The sequence below is a fragment of the Palaemon carinicauda genome, chromosome 7 (genome assembly GCF_036898095.1).
Source record: "Palaemon carinicauda isolate YSFRI2023 chromosome 7, ASM3689809v2, whole genome shotgun sequence".
In the NCBI taxonomy this organism is placed as follows: domain Eukaryota; kingdom Metazoa; phylum Arthropoda; class Malacostraca; order Decapoda; family Palaemonidae; genus Palaemon; species Palaemon carinicauda.
Genome location: NC_090731.1, coordinates 15,193,827 through 15,218,189, shown reverse-complemented (window position 1 = coordinate 15,218,189; position 24,363 = coordinate 15,193,827). Strand labels below are relative to the sequence as shown.

Below are 24,363 nucleotides of genomic sequence, written 5' to 3'. Positions count from 1 at the left end.
TCTGGAAACAATTCCCGTGCACACTCATAATTGCTAAGAAAACCAAGGGAAGACATTTAAAATGAATTATTAAGCAAACAATTTGCAGTAGGTTAGTTAGGAGCCAGTGACTAAAGAAACTGAAGAGAAAGAATGGTGAGTCAGTTACCACTTATTGCTAGAATACTCATTCCTTTACTAGTGCATGTGTTTATTGAAGGGAAGAAAATAGGAATATTTTGAAATTTTACGGGTAAAGGTCAACTAGAACAAATTTCTTAAGAAGCGATATGAACACATTAATTAGAGTTTTGTAGTGGAATGATTAAAGTAATTTTATGGTGAGAGGCTATAAGGGAAGCAATTGAGAGGCTATAAGAGAAGCAATTGAGAGGCTATAAGAGAGGCAATTGAGAGGCTATAAGAGAGGCAATTGAGAGGCTATAAGAGAAGCAATTGAGAGGCTATAAGAGAAGCAATTGAGAGGCTATAAGAGAAGCAATTGAGAGGCTATAAGAGAAGCAATTGAGAGGCTATAAGAGAGGCAATTGAGAGGCTATAAGAGAAGCAATTGAGAGGCTATAAGAGAGGCAATTGAGAGGCTATATGAGAGGCTATAAGAGAGGCAATTGAGAGGCTATAAGAGAGGCAATTGAGAGGCTATAAGAGAAGCAATTGAGAGGCTATAAGAGAAGCCATTGAGAGGCTATAAGAGAAGCAATTGAGAGGCTATAAGAGAGGCAATTGGGAGGCTATAAGAGAAGCAATTGAGAGGCTATAAGAGAAGCAATTGAGAGGCTATAAGAGAGGCAATTGAGAGGCTATAAGAGAGACAATTGAGAGGTTATAAGAGAGGCAATTGAGAGGCTATAAGAGAAGCAATTGAGAGGCTATAAGAGAAGCAATTGAGAGGCTATAAGAGAGGCAATTGACTGTCATGCACTCTGCACCATCAAATCCCTTACTGCTAGGTGCACTAGAACCACTGGACAAAAACTGAGTTAGGCTTAGGTTCAAAACAGGACAGGTTGCTAGAAGCTCTGGCTTTCACCCTACACCACTGGCCTTCTTAAATTGAACAAAAGAAACTAAAGTTTACAAAAGTTTACTAAGATGGAGTGGTATTATCATAATAATCCACACTGAAATCACTAATGTGGTCTCCTCTGAATTTTTCCTGTACTAAAAGTTGGTTTCTTTTATGCTTGGAACCTTTAATCAGATGTATTAGAACATGCTTTTCCATAAGAGGAACAGTAGAGCTTTCACTTTCTTCACAACAATCATTTAAATCACAACACAGTCTCTGCCACATAACACAAAGAAAATGAGGATAATCACCAAAAAATAATCCTCTTGAACAATAACAAATCCAGAGAAGACATCCCTTATCATCAATAATAACCTAATTGACACTTTTGAGAGACTTTCACATAAATGGCGGAGGTAAATGATGAAATGTCAACTTTACATGACCAAGATGACAGAGGCAAAAGAAAAACGAAGGTACAGTGTGCTGATGTCGTGGTTATTGCTATTAAATGCTAGATTGTTTCAATACTAAAAAAGAGAAGTCTAAGCCTAAAGCGAGTTAAGAAAATAGGAAATCTACTACTTTTGAGTAAACACCAATTTAAGCAGGCTTCAAGAGAAGCTATATGAACATCAGGGGAGATTCATAGAAATAATTAATAAGCAAAATTTCTTTTAATCAATATCTCCGTAATAATAATCTAGCTCATAGGTCTACAGTCACTATGATTAAATAAAATACAGTAAAACATTATGGTATTTATCTAAATAAAACTGCTTTACTAAAAAAACAAATAAAGTATAATATTTACCTCAATCAAATTGCTCAGTGCTTCTCCTTTAACATCATTCATCTTTGCTGCAAGGATAAGACATGCTCCCGCTATCAACTTGCGATTCTGCTTATTTACGATAGTCTTGAGGATCAAACGCTCAAAGTAGACGTATGCATGGGCAACTGTTAAAAGATCTATGTCGCATTCTTGACGTGCAATCTTCAACATTTCTCTTTTCAAACTGCAATGCAAAATGATGAAATGCAGTTAATAGAATATAATCATGAGCGCTGTACCATAACAGAACCTGTGCAGTCATCGAGAGAATTTTTGCTCAATTACAACCATCGACCCTAGATATTACAGTCGAGAGAAATATCCAAAGCAAATGGAATTTGAGCAAGTCAGAGAGCTGTAAGTAAAACGCGCCAAGAGATCATTAGGTTATGAAGCTGGTGGATAAGTTCACATAGAACTTCCAGATAAATGCAAACTTTGAACTTTATTGAAGCAAATAATAAATGATATCCAAAGGCAAGTCAAGTCAAGTCAACACAACTGTATTTCAATAAGCCAGGAACAGTAAGACATTCAGGCCATAATAATAAGGTATATAAATGACAGATAATAAGAAATATTTTTGGAATTAGGAAGGCATGCACATACTATAAAAGAGAAATAACACTTTTTTTTTTGCAGTAAAATTAATATACCCGTAGAAGCTTATGATACCAGACGACAAGTGTTCCAATGTCTCACTCGATGAGGTGTAAATAAAGAAAATATACTTGCGATATGACCCTGAACAATTAATACTGATCATTCATAAGAGTTCATCGTTGTGTAAATTTCAAAATTATTTGAAAATACAAAAATTGGGAACCGACAACAAGAAACCAGCAAGTTTCCATCAAATGCTGTTGCAATCTTTTTCACAACAATGTTAAGGTTAGCTATTATCTAGACTTCAAACATGATTCATTATGGTCACTGTTGCTGTTACACGAGTGGGTCCTTCGCACTCAAATCTACTGAAATATTCTGAAGAAACAGCAACTGAATTTTTATTTCTTTATGGAATAATCTCAGATAATCTGAAGTAACATGTCATGAAATTATCATGTGATGAAAATAAACTTTTTGAAGCGCATAGAACTTCACACTCAAATAACTTTTTTTTTTTTTAATTGTATCTTCTATACTTTAAATGAAAGATAAAATTCTTCCCTGGACAATTCTATCCAGTTCGTAATACTAGGCAGGCAGTTAACTTTAATAGCCAGGCCTTCTCAATCATGAGGCTCAATACTACACAGTATTCTAAAAGCTTTATTCTAGCTGTTACCAAGTTGTGGAATGTTCTTCCTAATCGGGCAGTTGAATCAGTAAAACTTCAAAAGTTCAAAGTTGGAGCAAATATTTTTATGTTGACCGACTGACAAGTGTCTTTTTATAGTTTACATATGACATCTGTTTTTGATGTTGTTAATAGTTTATATCCATCCATATACCAAAGGCACTTCCCCCAATTTTGGGGGGTAGCCGACATCAACAAGAACAAAACAAAAAAGGGGACCTCTACTCTCTATGTTCCTCCAGCCTAACCAGGGACTCAGCCGAGTTCAGCTGGTACTGCTAGGGTGCCACAGCCCAACCTCCCACATTTCTACCACAGATGAAGCTTCATACTGCTGAGTCCCCTACTGCTGCTACCTCCGCGGTCATCTAAGGCACCGGAGGAAGCAGCAGGGCCTACCGGAACTTCGTCACAATCGCTCGCCATTCATTCCTATTTCTAGCAAGCTCTCTTGCCTCTCTCACATCTATCCTCCTATCACCCAGAGCTTTCTTCACACCATCCATCCACCCAAACCTTGGCCTTCCTCTTGTACTTCTCCCATCAACTCTTGCATTCATCACCTTCTTTAGCAGACAGCCATTCTCCATTCTCTCAACATGGCCAAACCACCTCAACACATTCATATCCACTCTAGCCGCTAACTCATTTCTTACACCCGTTCTCACCCTCACCACCTCGTTCCTGACCCTATCTACTCGAGATACACCAGCCATACTCCTCAGACACTTCATCTCAAACACATTCAATTTCTGTCTCTCCATCACTTTCATTCCCCACAACTCCGATCCATACATCACAGTTGGTACATTCACTTTCTCATATAGAACTCTCTTTACATTCATGCCCAACCCTCTATTTTTTACTACTCCCTTAACTGCCCCCAACACTTTGCAACCTTCATTCACTCTCTGACATACATCTGCTTCCACTCCACCATATCATATCTATTTTGACGTTACTGGTTTTAGAATGATTTACTGTTAATTTGTTCTCATCATTTATTTATTTATTTCCTTACTTCCTTTCCTCACTAGGCTATTTTTCCCTATTGGAGCCCTTGGGCTTATAGCATCTTGCTTTTCCAACTAGGGCTGTAGCTTGGCTAATAATAATAATAATAATAATAATAATAATAATAATAATAATAATAATAATAATAAGTCTATAATATTTTCATTAGTAAATTATGAAAAAACTGCAATGCCTTCCCTTACCTGTTGGATCAAATAAATTAAGAAATCTCTAGCAAAAGCAATAAAAGCGAAGCAGCCAAGCTTCTAGGTAAAATATCAGGCAACCAGCAAGCATTAGATATATTGAAAACAATTCTTATAACATCGCCCCCAAAAAAAGAAAAAAGAAAAAAGAAAAAAAAAAAACAGCAAAAAGCAAAAGGCTAAGGTACCCCGTAGGATATTAGTGCCGCCATTGCACTCCGGTCCCTAGCTAAATTTGCTTTTTAAAATTCATTACTCTATTCCAGAAGTCTAAGTCATCAAAATCCATACTGTAGAATATTCATTTATATCCATATTGACATAGGGCCTACATGGAGCTATTGAGCTTCAATTAATTTAGTGTCACCAATTATTAAATAATCAGATCTAATGATTTGGTCTACTACTAATTTCATCACCTCTAATAAATCATTCAGTGAGTAATGCTAGTTTACTGGAATATTGTTCTAAACTTATGACATTTAGGAAACCCAACTGAAGTTACATTTTATCTTTGATGACAAAAATCCCAAGAAATGAAAGCATCTTAACGAGCAAGCGTTATTGCAAATTCGCCAACCCAAAGCAAAACTAGTTAACAGGCAAGAGAACAAGCAAAATGCTCTTAGATTCACACTTACCTTCTTAGCTTACTAAGCGTGAGCTGAATTTGAGGGAATTTTCCTCGGAACTTATCATTCAATTCCTTCTTGAGCTCTGACGGTTTTGTGTAGTCCATAACAGAAGTCTGTAAATCAAGATGTGGTGATTATTACCAACACTATAAAGGACAGCAAAAACAAAATATTCTAAGAATCAACAATTCATTAAATAACTTAGTAGTTAGCAAAGAAGACAATATATCCTACAAAGTTTGATAGCTTGGTCATTAAGGAATAAAGAATATTTCTACCATTTCAACTCATTACAATAATCAAAATTACCAGAAGAATACTGTGCAGTAAATATGTATCAATATCAGCAAACAGGTCAACTAAACAAATGTGCCATAATTTTAATTTACAGTATATATTTGGCTACAATAATGAATTTGTATTCATAAGAACAAAAAGAGTTTTGAAAATTGGAATAACAAAATAAAATTAATGATGAATTTGTATTCAAAAGAGCAAAAACAGTTTCAAAATGGAAACTATAAATGTATTGATGATAAAAGAAAAAAATTTGTGTTGAGATTGATTTAAAAATACCTACTGTATTTCTATCTCTGCAACAGTCCTACTAAAAAATTGGCGCTCAACAACTTTTCTATAATTTGCAATAAAAATGAAATACCCATGAAGTTAGTTCAACTTATTTGATTGTCACCTAATGTTTGTATTGACCTTAAACAAGGGAGACAATGGCACTAGACATACCAGGGGTGAGGTAACCTTAGCTACCACCTTCTTCAGAGTCATAATGGACTTATATGAAAGACTTAAGGAGGCCGAAGCCTTCCTAAGGTCAAACTTGTCATGGATGTTCTTCACGGCAAAGGGAGAAGAGCCTCCATCTTCTGATAGGGTGGGGTGATCACTGGATGAATCCCACATGCCACCCGAACCTGAATAACCCGACTGCTTCTTACTCCTGACGCATGCTCCCAGGGGACCGAGCCAGGGGTGTATACCCTGAAGCGGCTCACTATCTGTCGTGAACTACATTATTTATCAATTCAATGGCTGTTCTAGCTCAGCTGAAGAAATGTTCCCTATTCTAATAGACGAAAGATTTGTATGTACATAAGAGCAAACTATCCTCCCTTCGGTAACTTGAAACTTTGCCAGAGATCACCAGCTTTCCTGAGCTGAAAGGTCAGTTTAAGCATCCTGGAGAGGTTAGAATAAAGAATCTTCAAGATGGTGTATATTGTTTTCGGTCTCCTAGTCCTGTAGAAATGATTGGCCCAATCACTCGTTCCTCATTAAAAGCACAAGATGGTGTATGGAATGGTTTAGACTTCTTCAACCAAGGTTTATTAGGGGTACCCTAGTCAAAGTCTAGTCATGTTGGGGAAGTCCATGATCCACAGGATTTTTTATTCTTCATTGTCAAGTTCCATTTATCAGCATCATCCAGATATGGAGAAGTGAGGGTAAACAAAGGGACACCATTATGAAAACTTTTCACTCTCTGAAACCAATGAATTCATAGCTCCTATTGTCTGGGACTTTTGAAAAATTGCTTGGATGTGATACTTTTAGTTAACAGGGAAGGATGAAATTGAAGCAGAAAATTCTCATACACCAAAAGGGCAGATAGCTAAAACCTTCTGAAAATTGCAAAGATGCATAAATCTCAGAAGAACAATAAGCTGTTTCTTATAAATACCCTAAGTTACGAGAAGTTGGCAACCACAAATACTGAAAGCGGCAAAAAAAATAGCTTCCATTTAGTGTAAAAACCACAAGTCCTATCACCTAAAAATATGAAAATAAGGGAAAATAAAAGAATAAGTTGAACTAATGGTCTAGAGTTAAATATCTTGAATTTTAGTAATCATACAGCAGGAATAAAAGTCTGTGGAAATTTTGCTGGACTGTTCAAAGTGCTGCAGAAAAAAATGAAGGTCACTAATAAGTACCTAAGGACTTAGGTGGCTGTTTTAAAGAGAGGTGTCACTTCTGTTATTTTAATGAAAAAACTGCAGTGTCCAGGACATACTAATATAATGAATGGAGTCTGTATATATGATAGGTAGTGGTGAATATTCATTGATGTATTACAAAATAGTTTACCCATATAAACTGAAATCTGTTAAGAGTAACTTGCATATGAAAAATGAAGTAAATTTTGTAACAAATTTTCATTATAATACATACCATATAAGATGGAAAGCGCAAGAGTTTTCTATGTTTGCCTGCACGGAGTTCTGGATCATCCAGCATGTTGGGGACGTATGGCATACTTGGAGCGTGTCCCGATGATGGACAACGCCACTCATCAAGTTCATAAGCACTTCCTGCAAATAATTAGCAAGACATTCGATGATGAGTAAGAGTGTAAATTTTTACCTTAGCTGTGAAAATCTACAATTTACAGATTACCCGTTCACATCCAACAATGTAATGAGACAGGTCTAACAAAGTAACACAGTACAAAGGACAGCAGTAGATATACAATTCACAAAAAAAAACAGTATCACTAGAATGGGGGTTCAAAATACAAAATAAAATTTCATGACTACAGGGATATGTGAATCTCACGATATCTTACAAGAAATACAGTACATACTGAAATGAAAAACACAATGAGCCAAGAGAGAGACTTTTAAGGCAGTAAGTAGCCATTAAAATACAATACTGAAAGTTTAAAGGGGTAAACCACTCTGATATATCTACCATCATTAAAGATTAAAGTCAGAGCTAGGGAGAGTTTAGATTTAAAGGAGTATTTAGGGTCAATAATCTAAAATAAATCCTTAATAAGATCAGTCACGATAAAAACAAATGCTGTCCCTAAGTACATCTCTTAAATTTATTGAGAGATAAGTAGGCTAGTCTAAATGAATTAGCAAATCAAAAGTCTTTGCATTTAAGATGCTAAAAGAAGACAATATTACCTACACAAGTCCTAGGTTTTCTGATAAAAATATGGTTAGAGTAGTCTAAGACCATATACATGCATTCACAGTTTTGATATAGAATGCAATTTTCTTCTCGCTAGAAAAAAAAAATTTCCAAGCCAAAAGCGCGTGCTATACAATCGTTAAAACTTGCCCTGCTTCTATCATTTCCAAGATTTCCAAAGAAAACAAACTGAAAACTTAAGGCGTTTTATAATAAATGGTGAAGAGCAGAGGAGAAGAATGGAATGCAATGAAAAGTTTACACTGGGTGCATTTAGCTGTATGATACGAGAAACCATCGAGTAATGATAAAAATTATCTCAATAATTCAAGGAAGGCTTTCAGTACAGAATTCAGATCAACAATAAAACTAAGCTTTAAACTAAAATTGTTTTAATGCCTAACTGGAATTTATCATTAAAAGAAGAGCTTCACCTAAAAAAATATTAAAGAAACTCTTTGCCATGCCATATGTAAAATCTTTTGTTCCCACTGGAAATTGGCGGGAGTGAATAGAGCGATTGTGTAAATAGCATCTCCTCACAGACCCTGCTTATATTTCTTATTCCAAGAACGATTAATTTAAGACCTATTTGTTTCCATTAATTTTCAATAAAGCGGTTGATTAAGTAACAAGATACAAGCTTTGTACAGCATTTAAAATTTATAAATATTTATCTCATAATTCTGTAAATAAGGTATAGTGTTCTGAATATTTCACAAATAAATCATTCTATACTCATGTATAGAAAAAAAAATCTCATAAAATACAAAGGAAGACGCCTTGCATAACATGACTATGACTGAGATTAAGAACAAAAAGCAAAGACCTTTATACTATAAATTTATATAAGTATATTACATAGTAATTGTTAAACTCAGTTAATCAAAATCCACAAGTAACTAAGCTATGAAACGCCCTTCTTACAGGTAAATCAGAAGCTGCCATGATGTCAGACCAGGCAATCAAACGTTTCCTTATTTGAAAGATGATGATTTCACTAAATATTAGTAATGTCACAGAGTGCTAAGTCTATTGAAATGAAAAACAGGAAATTTTTAGTTTTAAGGGAAACATCGATAAGAAAATCTTTGAGAGAGAGACAAGGGAGGTTCATCGAATTAATAACCTATACAGTTGGAATGTACTGAATATTAAAATATATTAGCATCGTCCCTTTATGGGATTAATTTAGTTATTAAATGATTATATTATGGACTACAGTATTAATAAGAGATCAATTTTCCTAAAGAATATGGTTAGTAAATCTAATCACCAAAAACATCTCAGGATATTCCTAATGTAATGTGAAGCTTTCAGAAATTTCTATTTGTTATGTCCAAAAGAAAGATTGAGATACCATGTATCTTTCTAATACAAAAGACCAAAGTCTGAAAGGCACTTTGTCAACTAAAGTACAGTATTACCAACAGCTTGCGATAGAATTTGACGTAATATCTCAACATAAACAAAGACCCAATTAAATTGGCTTATTAGCTTAATATCGCCTTAATCGCTGATGCTTCAGCATGCTTAATTTCTTTTCTTAGAGAAGAGACACCTAGGACTGTGGGTGGCTCAAGTCATGGCGAGTTACAGAAAGAAAAATTCCATACTTTTATGTTATCCCTTAATCAGTGACAAAACCTGCTTCTCGAACATAAGCCAAGTTACATAACTCATTAAAATCGGGGCACAATAGCTTTAATTTCTGTAAGTTAATGGCACAAGAAAATAAAAAGCTAGCTAGGGATTATGATGAGCTTACACTGTCATATATTTTAAAAAAAGGATAACAAGGTTGCATCAAAATGTTCGGATCGCGTTAATCGGGTACCCCAAGCGATCTACCCTAAAACGATATGGGATTAAGATTATTGGTACTGGATGTGAAAACAAGCATTACTGGATGTGTAGCCTATTTCCTATGACTTCACTGTAGTATTACATAAACAAAATGGTAAATGTTCTGTATAGAGAATATATATTGTGTTATTTCTATAGATAATCTACTTCATAGCACAGTGGATAAAAGATGGTGAGCAAACATATTTTGTATACATATAAAAATATCCTACAGTATGAGATTTTATATAGATATTGAAAACATGAAGGCTTAAAGAGATATACAGGATTCCTGTAACCAATACCTGATAGAAGTCAAGATCATTGTAAACAAGAGCCAACTAAATGGAAAAAAGATTTCATTCTTGACATAATGAACAAGTTTCATAACAGGCAGAATACCTATAAAATAGACTTGATGCAATGTAATACAGAATAAGAAAATAAATCAATGCACTAACTTGTCATGGGAACAAAGCTGAGCAACTGTATTCCTTTTAATTGTTAGAAAAGATACTGAAAAAGGTGGTCCTCGAGTATGTGAAAGGCTAATACGAAAGACGTGTATGTGAAAGGTTTACTTAAGATGGTAAGAATAAAGAATGATATAGAAAGGAAAGAATATGATTGACAGAAAGATATATTGTATAATTAAGAATAGTTTGTGATAGGTTCATTCACCCAATAGTGAGGATGAAAGGAGTAGTTTATGAATGTTAGCTTGGCCAACCACTTGCACCTGGATTGTTCAAATTCTGCAAAACAGAGGAACTATTTTAAAAATTGTCCCGTGTAGTTTTCTACATTCAAGTGTAAGCAAAAATGAAAGAAAATTTGCATATGGAAATTTTTAGTCAGTGCAGAGTGAAGGTATTAAGATTTTCTTATGCCTAGGAGTTAACATTTCATTTAAAAATTCTAACATTTTGTGAATGCCACACAGGCTGTTGAGAAAAGTTTGAAGCTCAGATAATCAAAAGGGAATAAATTACACTAACATGCAAAAGACATTTCTATATTTGTAAAACTTTAAATGCTGAGGAATTAAATTGGATGATGCAATTAAAGATTCCTATACCATACATACCCCAATGGGTAAAATATTCTAAAAGACAAATAAACAAGAAGTCGTACGGAAAGCTGGATAAACAAGTTTTAGAAGTGGCACCTGAAACAAGTAAATAGTCAAATTTAAAGGTAATGACACTAAATATGGAAAGTTTCCAACCTGATAAAAAAAAACAATAAGGATTACCAACAAAAATGGAGCTAGATTACTGTAATAATAAGATTGAAGATCATCTGTGCTTCAAACTTGTGCGTGCTAGTGAATATTCACGATCATTCCAAATAAAAAAAAAAACTTTATCATGAGAATACAAAATCCAAAGATTTGCAAGAAGCTTCAGTGATTATAAGCTGCAATAGAGGCACAGTTTCTGTAAATTCCAAAGTGACAGCAAATATATCTGGAGAGAAACACATGTGTAAGTACAATTTGCTCCTATGCTACACCAATTCTGGAGTGGAATATCAGTGTCTAAGGATAAAAGAGATACTCCCTGCTTAGACAAGTCTGCATCAGGTGCTTCAAATAGGAATAAAGAGTAGCATACGCTCATCCTCCTGAACTTTGTGGCATAGGTTACATCAAAGGGAGAACAAAATCATGGTGAAGGTTGTGACACTAAGCAGTACTATCCTCCTGCTGGGTTTTCCTGTAGGCCTAATCTGCGTAATTTTGCTTGGATCTATCTTTCAAAATAATGATACAAGTACCATGCAAGACAAAAATCCTTTAAAATGCCTAAAATATCAAAACTATTTCTATCACTGTGAGAGAAAAAGGACAAAATAATAAACAGCAATCAACTATCCCAAAGCCAAACCTGAATCAGTTTTTCAGCAAACTGAGATTACAGGTATACCTAGCAGAAAGAAAATTTTTTTTCCATTCGATTGAACCTTTAATAATAAGTCCACTGCACTTACGGTGCACACGCTGCCCTATGGGGAAAGAAAGATGTTTCATAAAACCTCTCAAGTATTATTCATGGGGGATAAACCTGTTAAGTAAAGATTTGTTACTGAAAATGTAACATCCACACACTTCCAACCATATCAAAATAAATCTACGATAACCTATTTTTCTTCTAATCAAAATAGTTTAGACCAGATAAGAACACTATCTAGATAATGACAAAATATCTAGGGAATGAAGGCACTAAAAACTTAACAGTTCCTATATGAATAGATAATTTCTATAACAAAATATGAGTTTTTTCTCATACCATCACATGGCATTAGAATAATATACTTGTAACAATCACAAAAGCGAGTGTATATTCACAGAACCATATCAGTGACCAAGATTAACCATCAAACCATAGTTCCTAATTTTTACAGTACAATAAAACCATACGTGGGAATGATCTACTTAGATATAGAAAAAAAAAACTATGGACTATTATCATGAGAGCTTTTTTCATCTAAATATTTCAAATGCTTGTAAAAAAAATATCTTGAACATTACTTTCTTCCCTTTACCTCTAAATTCCACACCATTTTTATTTTATCATGTTCTCACTGATCTAAATGAACTGGTGTCCATTATACTTAAGTTGACAGGGGCAGTGAATGATCATAAGACATAATACTGCATATACTATATATCCTAAAAATCCTAGATATCTCAAATCCCTAAAATACAGTGAACTATACTGCATTGTTCCCTCGCCCCTCAGCGGCACTGCTTCCTACTCTTACTTTTCATTTATCACCCTTGGACCATGGCCACCAGGCTGCAATTTCTGTAATTTTACACTGGTCCAATCTTTATCCCTGAAGCAAGACCATTTGGACTACAGGACAGCTTTCCCTGGTTTTAAATAATATAATAATATTTAATAACTTCTATATGTTACCTAAAACCTACAATGCTACTGTTAGGGAATTCATTTGTTCAAGAAGTTTCATTAGCTATGAAGCTCAGTCAAATATCCTTCACTATAAGCTAAATCAAAATTTGGGAACCATAGTATAGTATTCAATGTATATCAAGAAGTAATCAATTACAGCAGTGGCCATTTCATATAGGGGAAAATGAATTACAATAAGATAAACGGGAAAGGAAATATATTCTAAATGCAAATATATATTTGGGTAAAAAAACAATTTAATCTTTTTTATATATAAGACACTATGTATAACTTAGCCAAAATTCAGTCTGCAAAATCCTATGCTGCTTATTCCATATAAAAATAAAATACTCTGCACACTGTCAACACTGCACACGCACGTAACAAATACTCAAGTTACTAACGAGTAAGACCCTCACTTTTAATGCAGCCTGGCAAATTATTTGCTAGAATAGTTGGTTGGCCAGGGCACCAGCCACCTGTTGAGATATGCCCGCTACAATTATGGGGTCCTTTAATTGGCCAGAAAGGACTATATTGGATCCTTCTCTCTGGTTACGGTTTATTTTCCCTTTGCCTACACAAGCATCGAATAATCTAGCCTATTCTTTAAATATTCTCCTCTGTCCTCATACACCTGAACAACACTAAGATTACCAAATAATTCCTCTTCACCCAAGGGGATACTGCACTGTAATTGTTCAGTAGCCACTTTCCTCTTGGTAAGGGTAGAAGAGACTCTAGGTATGGTAAGCAGCTCTTCTAGGAGAAGGCCACTCCAAAATCAAACCATTGTTCTCTAGTCTTGGGTAGCCTCTGTACCATGGCCTTCCACTGTCTTAGGTTGGAGTTCTCTTGCTTAAGGGTATACTTGGGCACACTATTCTACCTTATTTCTCTTCCTCTTGTTTTGTTAGAAGTTTTTATAGTTTATATAGGAGGTATTTATTTCAATGTTACTGTTCTTGAAATATTTTATTTGCCCTTGTTTCCTTTCCTCACTGGGCTATTTTCCCTGTTGGAGCCCCTGGGCTTATAGCATTTTGCTTTTCCAACTAGGGTTATAGCTTAGCAATTAATAATAATAATAATAATAATAATAATCGATATAATTGATAGGTAAAACCTTTATGAGTTATAAGTGCTGTAATGATAAACTTTTTGCTTTGAAGTCAATATGTCCTAAGGTTTACACTGAATCCAGGAAGAGAAGATCAAGCTATTGAAGCTCTCAGAATTGTTTAGCTGGGATAAAGATTCTATCCAAGGAACTCCTGGGACTGTAATGAGCAATAAAATCCAGAATTTAAAAGGACCTGAGTCAAGATCCTGATAATCACAGTATAACTAAGAAGTTTGAATCGTAGGGTACTCATAGAAGTTACTCAATAGAAGACTACTATCTATATGTAGAAGCATATAATAACAGAAAGTCTCTGTAGGAATAGAAGAGGGCTAAGGCAATGAAGATAGTGTGTCTGGAGTTTCAAGTAGGTACTGCACACACTGAGCTTGCATTAAACATGATGATTAGTAATGCTAAGCCCTTTCTGTGTGATGTTTCCCAAAAATGTTAAAAAATGTCTGGGAACTTTTTCTGCCCAATAAAAAAAAAAAAAAAAAAAAAAAAAAAAAAGGAGAGCAGTTATGTGGAGGTAGCCTAACTTTTGGGCAGTACTACTATTCACTATATAACTGTTACCAAGGTAATTAGTCGGAGGCAGAAAGAGCAAGAATTTCCTTAATAAACTACTGCCAAGTATATAGTGCTGTATAGCAAGTACACTTTTGTAGAAAACTCATCTATTGTGGAGTGTCTGAAGTGTCCTTGAGTAAATGCAGTTTTTTCCTTAGTCATTGGTTTCTTGAAAATATAAGACTTATGCTTTGTATAGGTAGAGAAGAAAGTCACTTTGCCTTGCATAGGTACAGGGAAACAAAGCAACAGCTGTAATGGTTCAATTCATGCAACTCCTGAGCTTTCTACTGCTTGCAAAGACACCAGAGTAAAGATGGAAAACAAAAACTACTAACGCTTGGGAAACTATTTTCAAAGAGCTGAGATACCTTGAAGATGTACCAGCCAAAAGCCCGCCATCTTCATTTTAAGGTACGAAGAAAAGCACAAGGATGTTTAGCAAGACTTCGGGACAAAAGAAAGGCCCCATCTAGGGGTCTAATTCGTGCTCTGTAAACCTTCTGTCTCAAACCATATGGTTCTATAAGCTTCCTTGATGTATCCCCATTGAATACACACATGTTTTACAGCTTAAATTTGAGGAAGAGCATACTTAAAGGCATTAAAAGCCAAGGCTAACCTTTCCTTTAGATCTCTCAGGAAATATATGAGATCATAATCACGTTGTAGTGCAGTCCTTTATACAATATTCCATGATACCAGTTCTCACCCATCAGTTGATGAGACTTTGGTGTTCATTTGCCAAAGGAAGGTTAAAGGAAAAGTGTGATGACAGTTAGCAGACTCTTTTCTGTCGGAAGTCTCTCGGATTTTGTTGACTAAGAATGAGCTAAATTATAAGTAACAGTTTTGTTTTGAAACAATGTAATCTGTTCAAGAAAATATTTGACAATATTAATAATAATCTATCCACAAATACACAGTAAAAATATAGACGCAACAATCAGAGGTAGAAGAATATACCCAAGCCTCAGGAAATCAACCAACGTAATGTTAAGAGGACAGGACCCAGAAAAGCACCATCATGTACTCCCATGTAAGGCTATTGAACAAACTTATGATCCATGACTGAAATGAGTTCATCACTCATCTAGTTCCTTGGCTTTTTAATGTACTGTGCATGAAAGGATTAAAGATAAGTAGATAACAGGATTCTGATTCATGTATAAAAGACTCACATTTAGAAATAAAAACTGTATACAGGTTATTGACATGAGACTTGAAAAGGAATACAGAACATGATAGATGGGAACAAAAGTGAACAGAGAAGCAAAAGTAAGAGAATATTAGTCTAATCAATTGCGGGGTAATGTACTGTCTAATCTTTGAACTCAAGCATATTACCACAAAATAACTAGGTCACCAAGTATACCACTGCATAATAAAAAAAATTCTGACCCTACAACATATTTCAAAAAGGAAAACCGACTAATCTCATTCCCAAACTCATGGTTCTCATTCTAACTATCCTAGGAAACTATAAAGCTAACAGCAAAGTCAGACTCCTATGATCAAAGCCCCATGACATAAGCACATTTGGGAAATCAGGAACATGTATAAAATGACAACAACAACTAAAGGTGTTTACATCAAGAACACAAAAGAAACCACATCTAAAGTAAAACTGTGAAACTTAAAGTACCCTTTCTAATCATGTGCTCCCCAGCTTCTAAGGCCCTCAATAAGGTGAAAGTTCCCGTCACTGATGCTGAGCCAGAAACCACACCTGGAAACAATTAGCACTCAACTAAACATTAAAGTTCACATGGGAAAACCAAGAAATGAATACCCCGAGTTTCATCTCCAGGACAATTGCCATGACATCTCGTTATAATAAGAGCAATTGCCCTGATTTAGATGAACTCTGGGATACTTCATCTCAATTCCTCTGTGAGAACTCCCTCGTACACTGAGTTTACGTGCCAAATGAGTAAAATCAAAATACAGTGTCAACATTCACCTATGAAAAAAAAGTTAAGACAAGCTTTGTTTTAAAAATTATTCGATCACAACAATAATATGCACACTTATGCTGATGGCAAGCTCTTATATGTTAAATGTACTTACTTTTAACTTTTAAACTATATCAACTAACATAAAGAAACAGCAATAAGAATATCAAAATACAATACAATATCAATATTATCACAAGCACAGACAATCTTTACAATAATGTAACATGATTAATATTGCAAAATGAAATAGAAATATACTTTACTTCAAAAAGCTTTCACATGAACTATACTCACAAAAATACTTTTGTTAACATAGGAAAATTCATTATCAAGTGAGGTATCATCAATCTATCTACTCCATTTAGTCTTACAGTAGTCTCCACAAAATATTACAGTTAGTCTCCTAAATAGGAACGAGACGTGCAGTAATAAGAAACCCCTACCCTTCATTATTTTCAGTCTATTGTTCTTACTACAGCTTGTGAACTACCCTGCAATATATCAATATTCATATGGCTATCCAAACACAAAATATCTAAGAAAAAAAAATCGTCGACTTAATCAATTTGAATTTCCTTCAACAATTACTCAATAATTTCTAATACACTGCACACATAAGATATTATATATGAAATTTTGCAAGTTGAAAGATTTTATGTAGGGGACTTATTGAACATTATTACTTTCTAAAGAATATCAATTAGCAACCAAAATAACAATTTGGGAAAAGCAAAAGGACTAACACATTCACTCTCCATGCCAATCAAGTCACCATTCTTCATGATACAGTCCTCAAATGTATAAAAATTCAAATAAACATGCTGAAAGTTCAACGTTTATGATCTCTATGCAAATATAAGGCAACACAACCTTAAGAACTCCTTGGTCTAGTTAAGTTTACTCTTTTGTGCCAAAGGCTTCAAGATGGAAAGAACGAACAACAAAACTTGACTCATAAGATGACCTTAGCTTAGACAAATTCATAAACTAAGACAAATTTTAATCGATTTATCTCGGTAGCATAAGATGAATGAGTTTAAAATATCTATTTTGCATTACAAAATATCTAAAAGTCCCATAAGTTCTATATTTATAGGTTTAAATACAAAATAGGTAGATTAAATTATATATAAGTTTTTAACAGGACTACCAAGATAGACTTGAAGGCTCTTAACCCTTTTACCCCCAAAGGACGTACTGGTACGTTTCACAAAAGCCATCCCTTTACCCCCATGGACGTACCGGTACGTCCTTGCAAAAAAATGCTATAAAATTTTTTTTTTCATATTTTTGATAATTTTTTAAGAAAATTCAGGCATTTTCCAAGAGAATGAGACCAACCTGACCTCTCTATGACAAACATTAAGCCTGTTAGAGCAATTTAAATAAAATATACTGCAAAATGTGCTGGAAAAAAAATAACCCCCTGGGGGTTAAGGGTTGGAAATTTCCAAATAGCAAGGGGGTAAAAGGGTTAAAGGTTTGGCACAAAAGGATACCTCAATGTGACTAGTGGGTTCTTTATGAACAATGTATTTGAAGCTAATATTGTAAAGGACCATGAAAGTTTGTCATTATACAACTGTAATGAATCGGTGTCACATTCACATTCTCATACATAACTATTACAGACTTGGTACTGTTCTTATTGTATTACTATTGTATTGCCATCTACAACAGTCCTGCTGTGGGGGGGGGGGGGGAGAACTGATTCAATATAATACTGTCAGTTTTATCATTACATACAAACTACCTGACATTATGAAAGCCAGTTCAATAATTAGTACAAGGCTGGTTTTTATAGTTCACTATTCAAGTGAAGGAGGGTGAATTTACTTATCTATTTATCTGCATGCTACTTCAGAAAAGGGCTGTGACATTAAACTTGAGAAAATTAGATCTTACGGTTATTGTCGATACAATGTTCCTTCTATTTCTAATAGAACATGAGAGTAAAATGGACCCTGATTAGTGCAATAAGATAACATTTTACAAGTATAAGGTCACAAAATCTAAATCTGTACATACAGATCTTAAAAGTAGAAATACCTTTTAAAAAATGGAATCACTAAAATGCATGAGCAATGAAGAATGCTATTAACCTGGTACTCAAATCACTATTTATAAGTAATACAATAAAAATACCATACCATCCTTTTTTGTAACCAATCTAACAATATTAAACATGTAAAATCCTAATCGACTATTTAAAAGTATCTTTAATGTTTACTCAGTGGCAAGAATTTAACAAAACAAATCTATTGTGGCTCCTAAATAATTTTCTCTCTTCCAAATTTGTATATCTGATATAACTTTTTGTCTCTATGAAATTCAGCTGAAAGGAAAGAACGCATAAACCTTTCAACAGATCTCCCTAAAGAAAGTGAAACTGTCAAGCATACCAATTTCAACATACAAAACTATATTACTGTACATAACAGTTTATATTAAACTACAGTAAAACTACCACACTGCATGTATACACACTCAAGAAATATATAGTACTTTATTCCACAACAAACACATTTTGAGTCACTCAAAACAAGATAATTATGCAATGCGTACCTTTTTCGACGTGTCCATGAGGGGAATGTGGGACATAGTGGGCAGTTGCTTTATGCGTAGCAGGCTCATAGCTGAAGCATCGGGCTACACCTGGGTGGATACACCTTTCATTTTGATCTAAATACTCAACATGCTCCGACTGCTGACGACGAGGCTTGCAAAAGAAGCTACGAGATGGTTCTAAAAGCTCGCAGTAAGATATTTCCTGGAAGACGGTGTAAGTAAATATATCACCTAGAAAAATATTTTTGGACAGGAAAATATAGTAGTCCTATAACCAAGTGTTTTGTGCTCATTTACTAAATTGGTCAATTTATCTACAAGCCTTACAACAAAATAAAATAGAATATAAGACAAAGATTAATTAAATCAACTACCTTAAGGTTGGGGCTGTACACTACACTCAAAACAAGTTAAAACTAAAATACTGAAGATCTAAGTTCCGCAAAAAACTGTAATTAATACTAGATTATCCTATATATAAATAAAATACAACAAAATACCAGAAGTTACTGTTACCTACATAAAAATAAAATAAGGTAACTCCACCGAATAAGTTTCTTACCATTTACCAAGATATATCTAATATTAGTATTTTCAATGAAAATGTCAATAAATTACAATAAAAAACATCACAAATCTGAAATTTTCATAGCATTACACCAGACTACAACAAAATTACCACAAGATTCTTTGTTTCTATATATGAGGAGGATGAATCATAATCAAGATGGTAGCGTTTCTCTCTCTAATCCCAAGTTTCCTACTCAAATTACTGTTGGGCAAAACATCTACCATTATAAAGGTTCCTTACACAGCCCTAATAACTAAAGTTAATCTCATTTAATGGGCATTCTAATATAAAAACAGGAACATACATCTGCAGCAATGACTTGTACCTTTTTACTTGTGACACCAGCACTTGTGCCAACCTGTCAAATATTGAGGAATAAATGTACACAGTCGTAAGGTGGAAGCATATTCTTCATATGAATGCATTTCAGTATAAAGGAAATATGCTCAATCTAGATAACCATTTAAAGAATATGATTATGACAATCTGTTTATGTAGACATCAAAATCAACAGACTGAAATATCTTTGGGACTGATTTGAGGAAACTTAGTCTGGCTTTCAAAAGTTTATAATAAAGTAATACAGTAGATGAATAAAACTCATTTTAAAATATGATATACTCCTAAAACCAGGAAAGATATTAGTTCACTTTTCTATGCAATTGTTAAACAACATATGAATTTTAATCATCAAAATCTCAGTACAAACGGATCCTTTACAAGTAACATTGTACAATTTGCCAGACAAACTTCATTAAGTAACCATGTCAAAAGCTCTAATAAATTGTGACATAAAAATGAAGCAATGTCACTTAGATCCATTTGTACCTTGCATTTGTGCAAGCTTTAGGGCCAAAAAGCTCACCCAATTTGTGTTTTTATACAATATGGACCACAAACAAATGGAGTGGAAGTGAAAACTTCAAGACAAAAACTGAATACTAATGCATAATTAACCAGCCTATCAGCTGTCTGTTACTCATTTATGTCAATGCATGAGAACTGCAGAATATACACAATTCACTAGCCTTTGTAGTAAATGCAGGTAATAAGCACAAGCTTAAAATAAAAGAAAAGACACTTGCAAAAGAGGCTTCAAGTAATACACTGTATTGTACTAGTGAACTTTTCAACTACGTTCAGTGCATGTTCATTGTGAAAAAAATAGCTGTAGTTCATAACAAAATTTCATTAAACTTCTAAAAAAACTAAATCAAACTAGTTCACCAATGAAATAACTTTCCTAACACTGTAACAAACCAGAATCTTAATAATAAAAAAATCAAAGCTCATATTGGTTCCTTCACAATGCTTGGCTTATATAGACGTTACACAAAAGAAAATTCCAATTTCCTTCCCCTCCATAGACTTAAGCCTCTAGTCCAGTATTGAGACAGTCTAGCGACGAATGACAAAAAACACAGCATGAATAGGCAATACCATTAAAGAATCCAGTTCCCTTTAAATATCTATTAAAGTATTTGCAATTGCATGAATACCAGTAAGATAAAGTGGAAAACTTTGGAAAACTTGAAGCGAAATATTGCTTGTGCTAATTTTTTTTAATAAGTGGGGAAAATATATTCCTACTTTATGTGTGTATTAACTTATACTCAGACTCTGATTTGATATAATCTGTATAGATAATGGTAATAATACTTTCCAAATTTTACAGCAATTATCCAGTTTCTGGGGGCTTTTCACTCCAGGCATTTTCTAAGTTACATTATTTCTCTGTATGTCTCGTATTTAAACATGTAATGAAAGACCCTTTATATTTCATAGGAATTCCGCTGGCATTCACTATTAATCTAACAAACCCAATATATAAATAAATGGCTAGAACATACCATTAGTAAATATAATATCCCTATTCTTCTGTCACCATCCAGTAATTTCTCAGATTCAAAGTTTGCAAATATTATCCACAAAATAAAATCACTGTACTATACTTACAGACGATAGTACAATATACCTTAAAAGAGTATGCTATGATATTACCATTAAAATACTGTCTGGGAGAAGAACCGAGGTAATAGAATCAATTACTTCCTGATATGAAGCCAGTCTTTATTCATGCATTAAACCAATTACAGTACCAGCTTTTAATCATAGTAGAGAACAATAAACCAAGGCAGAATACTCACCACCACTTCATCTGTCCGATCAAGTCCAATGATGTGCGCAGGATCAGCATTATCACTGATTGTTGACAAGGGTCGGTTTCCTGAGGCATGGCGTCGACGACCACTTTCCCCACGACCATGATCACTTTTACTGTTCCGAATAGAGACAACACTATCAGAAATTACTTGGTAACAATATAAAGACAAAAATCATTGTATTAGCACAGCTTATTCCATCAAACACAGTTCTTAACAAGTCAAAGGAAGTGCAGTAAAAGGACTAGATGTCTGGTGACGGGTCTCACAATCTCCAGATGCCATCAGCGACAATAGATTTGCATCAAGACCTAAGAATAACACTCTACCATACTCATTCTCTCAACTTTGATACTCTCTTTAATGATAATGGATAATATAATAATAGTAGTATCAATAATAGCAATAATAATGTCTAAATCTGTAATATCAGTTTATCAAAACCAGTGACATTTAATATTCCTCAGTAGATAATGAATGTAGTATGACTAGACCTTATACCCGGTGACACTATAATAAAATCAATCAAGTCCACTTTTGCACCATTTTTACCTAAACATAAAACAATAAAAGATAATCCTGACACAGAAAACATTAAAAAAAAGCTCATAGCATATTGTACAGTATACCAGTATCAACCTACCCTCCAAGCTTTGACTTGTTATAAGGAAGAGCAGAAAAAATGTGGAATGGAATCTTATGAGAAGACATCAAAACAATCCGCTCGTCGCGGGCCTGTAATTCATGAGCCGTTTTCATGAACTTCACTTCTTTGCTGGGTGGGCCCGAGGAGTCAGAAACACTGCCAGAATGTTTGCGTGTCCGACCACCTGGAAAGCAAGACTTTTTTACTGAAAAAGTACTGGTGCTTGAGATAGAGAACGGTAGCAGGGGCAAGCATTCAACAGAATGACCTATAACAATACTGTAATACAATTAGGCTGAAATTCAATATAAAAAGTTTGAGGCAGCTTGTTTGTGATTCCTTCTTAAAATCACACAGTTTACTGAAAAAAAAAAAATTCTACCCATGTACAAAAATACCTCTAGCACACACACAAATGTGTTCCCTAGCATAGCACTGCAGTTTAATAATACTGCTTATCAATTATTTTGACTATTATAATTATTCCTAGGCTACCTCAAAGGGTTTGTGATCATAAATTATATAAATATTATACATACAGTACCTGCATGAATAAAAAAAACTGAATTACATTAATTAATCATGACAAATATCAACACAATTTCCAAGATATAGCATTTACTGCAGAAAGGCCTTTGGTCCATCACACAGATTTATTATAATAGACATAATAACCTCCTATAGTCTGAATTTTATCATTACATGCCTTATACCCAGATGGTAGACACCTACAAGATGCAAAATCACACTACAATGAGACAAATCTTAACCCATAAAGCCTATTCAAGGCCTGTTCTGATAATCATGTAAAAATTAGGCAATCAAAGTCACTCAGGCTATTGAAAATATACATTTATCCGGTGGAAAGGACCAGTGGATTATATATTTATTAGACAAATTTAGGCAATCAAGGTCACTCAGGCTATTGAAAATATACATTTATCCGGTGGAAAGGACCAGTGGATTATATATTTATTAGACAAATTTAGGCAATCAAGGTCACTCAGGCTATTGAAAATATATATTTATCCGGTGGAAAGGACCAGTGGATTATATGTTAGACAAATTTATGATTTATTCTTCCAATACAGTATAAGCAACAGGTCAAAAGATTGTGACTCGCTTCAAGAAAGGACAAAAAAACTTTAGCATTACAATTTTTTTAGATACTGGAGAATAATGAATTCTAGAAATGGGTTTAATATTATTTATTTTGTTAATAATCAGTCACTAATCCATACCCAGCCTCTTATCAATGACAACAGGCTCAAGGGAGCCAGTCGATTACTCAAAAAAAAAAAAAAGAAGAAGAAGAAGAAGAAGAAGAAGAAGAAGAAGAAGAAGAAGAAGAAGAAGAAGAAGAAGAAGAAGAAGAAGAAGAAATGTGTAAGGATGCAGAGGAAATCATTGATATAACTTATGATGCCATCCAACAACATACTGTACTTATGAAGAAATAAATTATCAGATGGAAACAAATAATAGACAGAAGAAGAAGAAGAAGAAGAAGAAGAAGAAGAAGAAGAAGAAGAAGAAGAAGAAGAAGAAGAAGAAGAAGTTGCGGGTTTTAGGTCTCCAATCTGACGATCTACATCATTCTGCTCGGGTGACCATGGCACTGAATACAATTGACTGCTTTACCAGTATTATCTTTTATTTCTAATGCCTACATGAGCTGATATCAAACTTATTTCATTCTAATAAATTTCTCTAAAATGGTAATAATTGAGAGAAATAAGAATGATACAAACATCTGAAAATAACAATATATATACAAATAAAACATTGTGCTAGCTACAAGAAGTATGAAGCATTATATATTCCACATGCAAACATATACTACTGTACTTTCTTGAGAATATGCAACATGAAAGCAACCTTATGTTTAATTACCTTTTTTATCAGGTGTAAACCCTTCTAGTAATGCAGAGTACAATATATCATTATTTTCCTACATACCCATCACTGAGAGTACCCATTTTATTTGTCACAAAAGGTTCAGAGAAAATAATTTCTAAGGAAGAAGGACTACTTTCAAAATCTCCAAAGTCTTCGATTATGAA

General features: G+C 34.1%; 1 protein-coding gene across 3 annotated transcripts in view; it reads right to left on the bottom strand.

Annotated features, from left to right (window-relative positions):
- The window catches only part of LOC137643870 (CDK5 and ABL1 enzyme substrate 2-like), a 46,626-nt gene that overhangs the window by 9,589 nt on the left and 12,674 nt on the right, over nt 1-24,363 (bottom strand). For 2 of the 3 annotated variants that reach the window (XM_068376603.1, XM_068376604.1), the window contains 7 exons: nt 22,298-22,484; nt 21,640-21,769; nt 18,919-19,123; nt 16,041-16,124; nt 7,190-7,329; nt 5,006-5,112; nt 1,824-2,028 (listed from right to left, as the gene is read on the bottom strand). In XM_068376603.1, coding sequence (XP_068232704.1) covers nt 1,824-2,028; nt 5,006-5,112; nt 7,190-7,329; nt 16,041-16,124; nt 18,919-19,123; nt 21,640-21,769; nt 22,298-22,484 — 1,058 coding nt within the window. The remainder of the gene's footprint in view (nt 1-1,823; nt 2,029-5,005; nt 5,113-7,189; nt 7,330-16,040; nt 16,125-18,918; nt 19,124-21,639; nt 21,770-22,297; nt 22,485-24,363) is intronic. The other variant, XM_068376605.1, reaches the window with a different exon arrangement.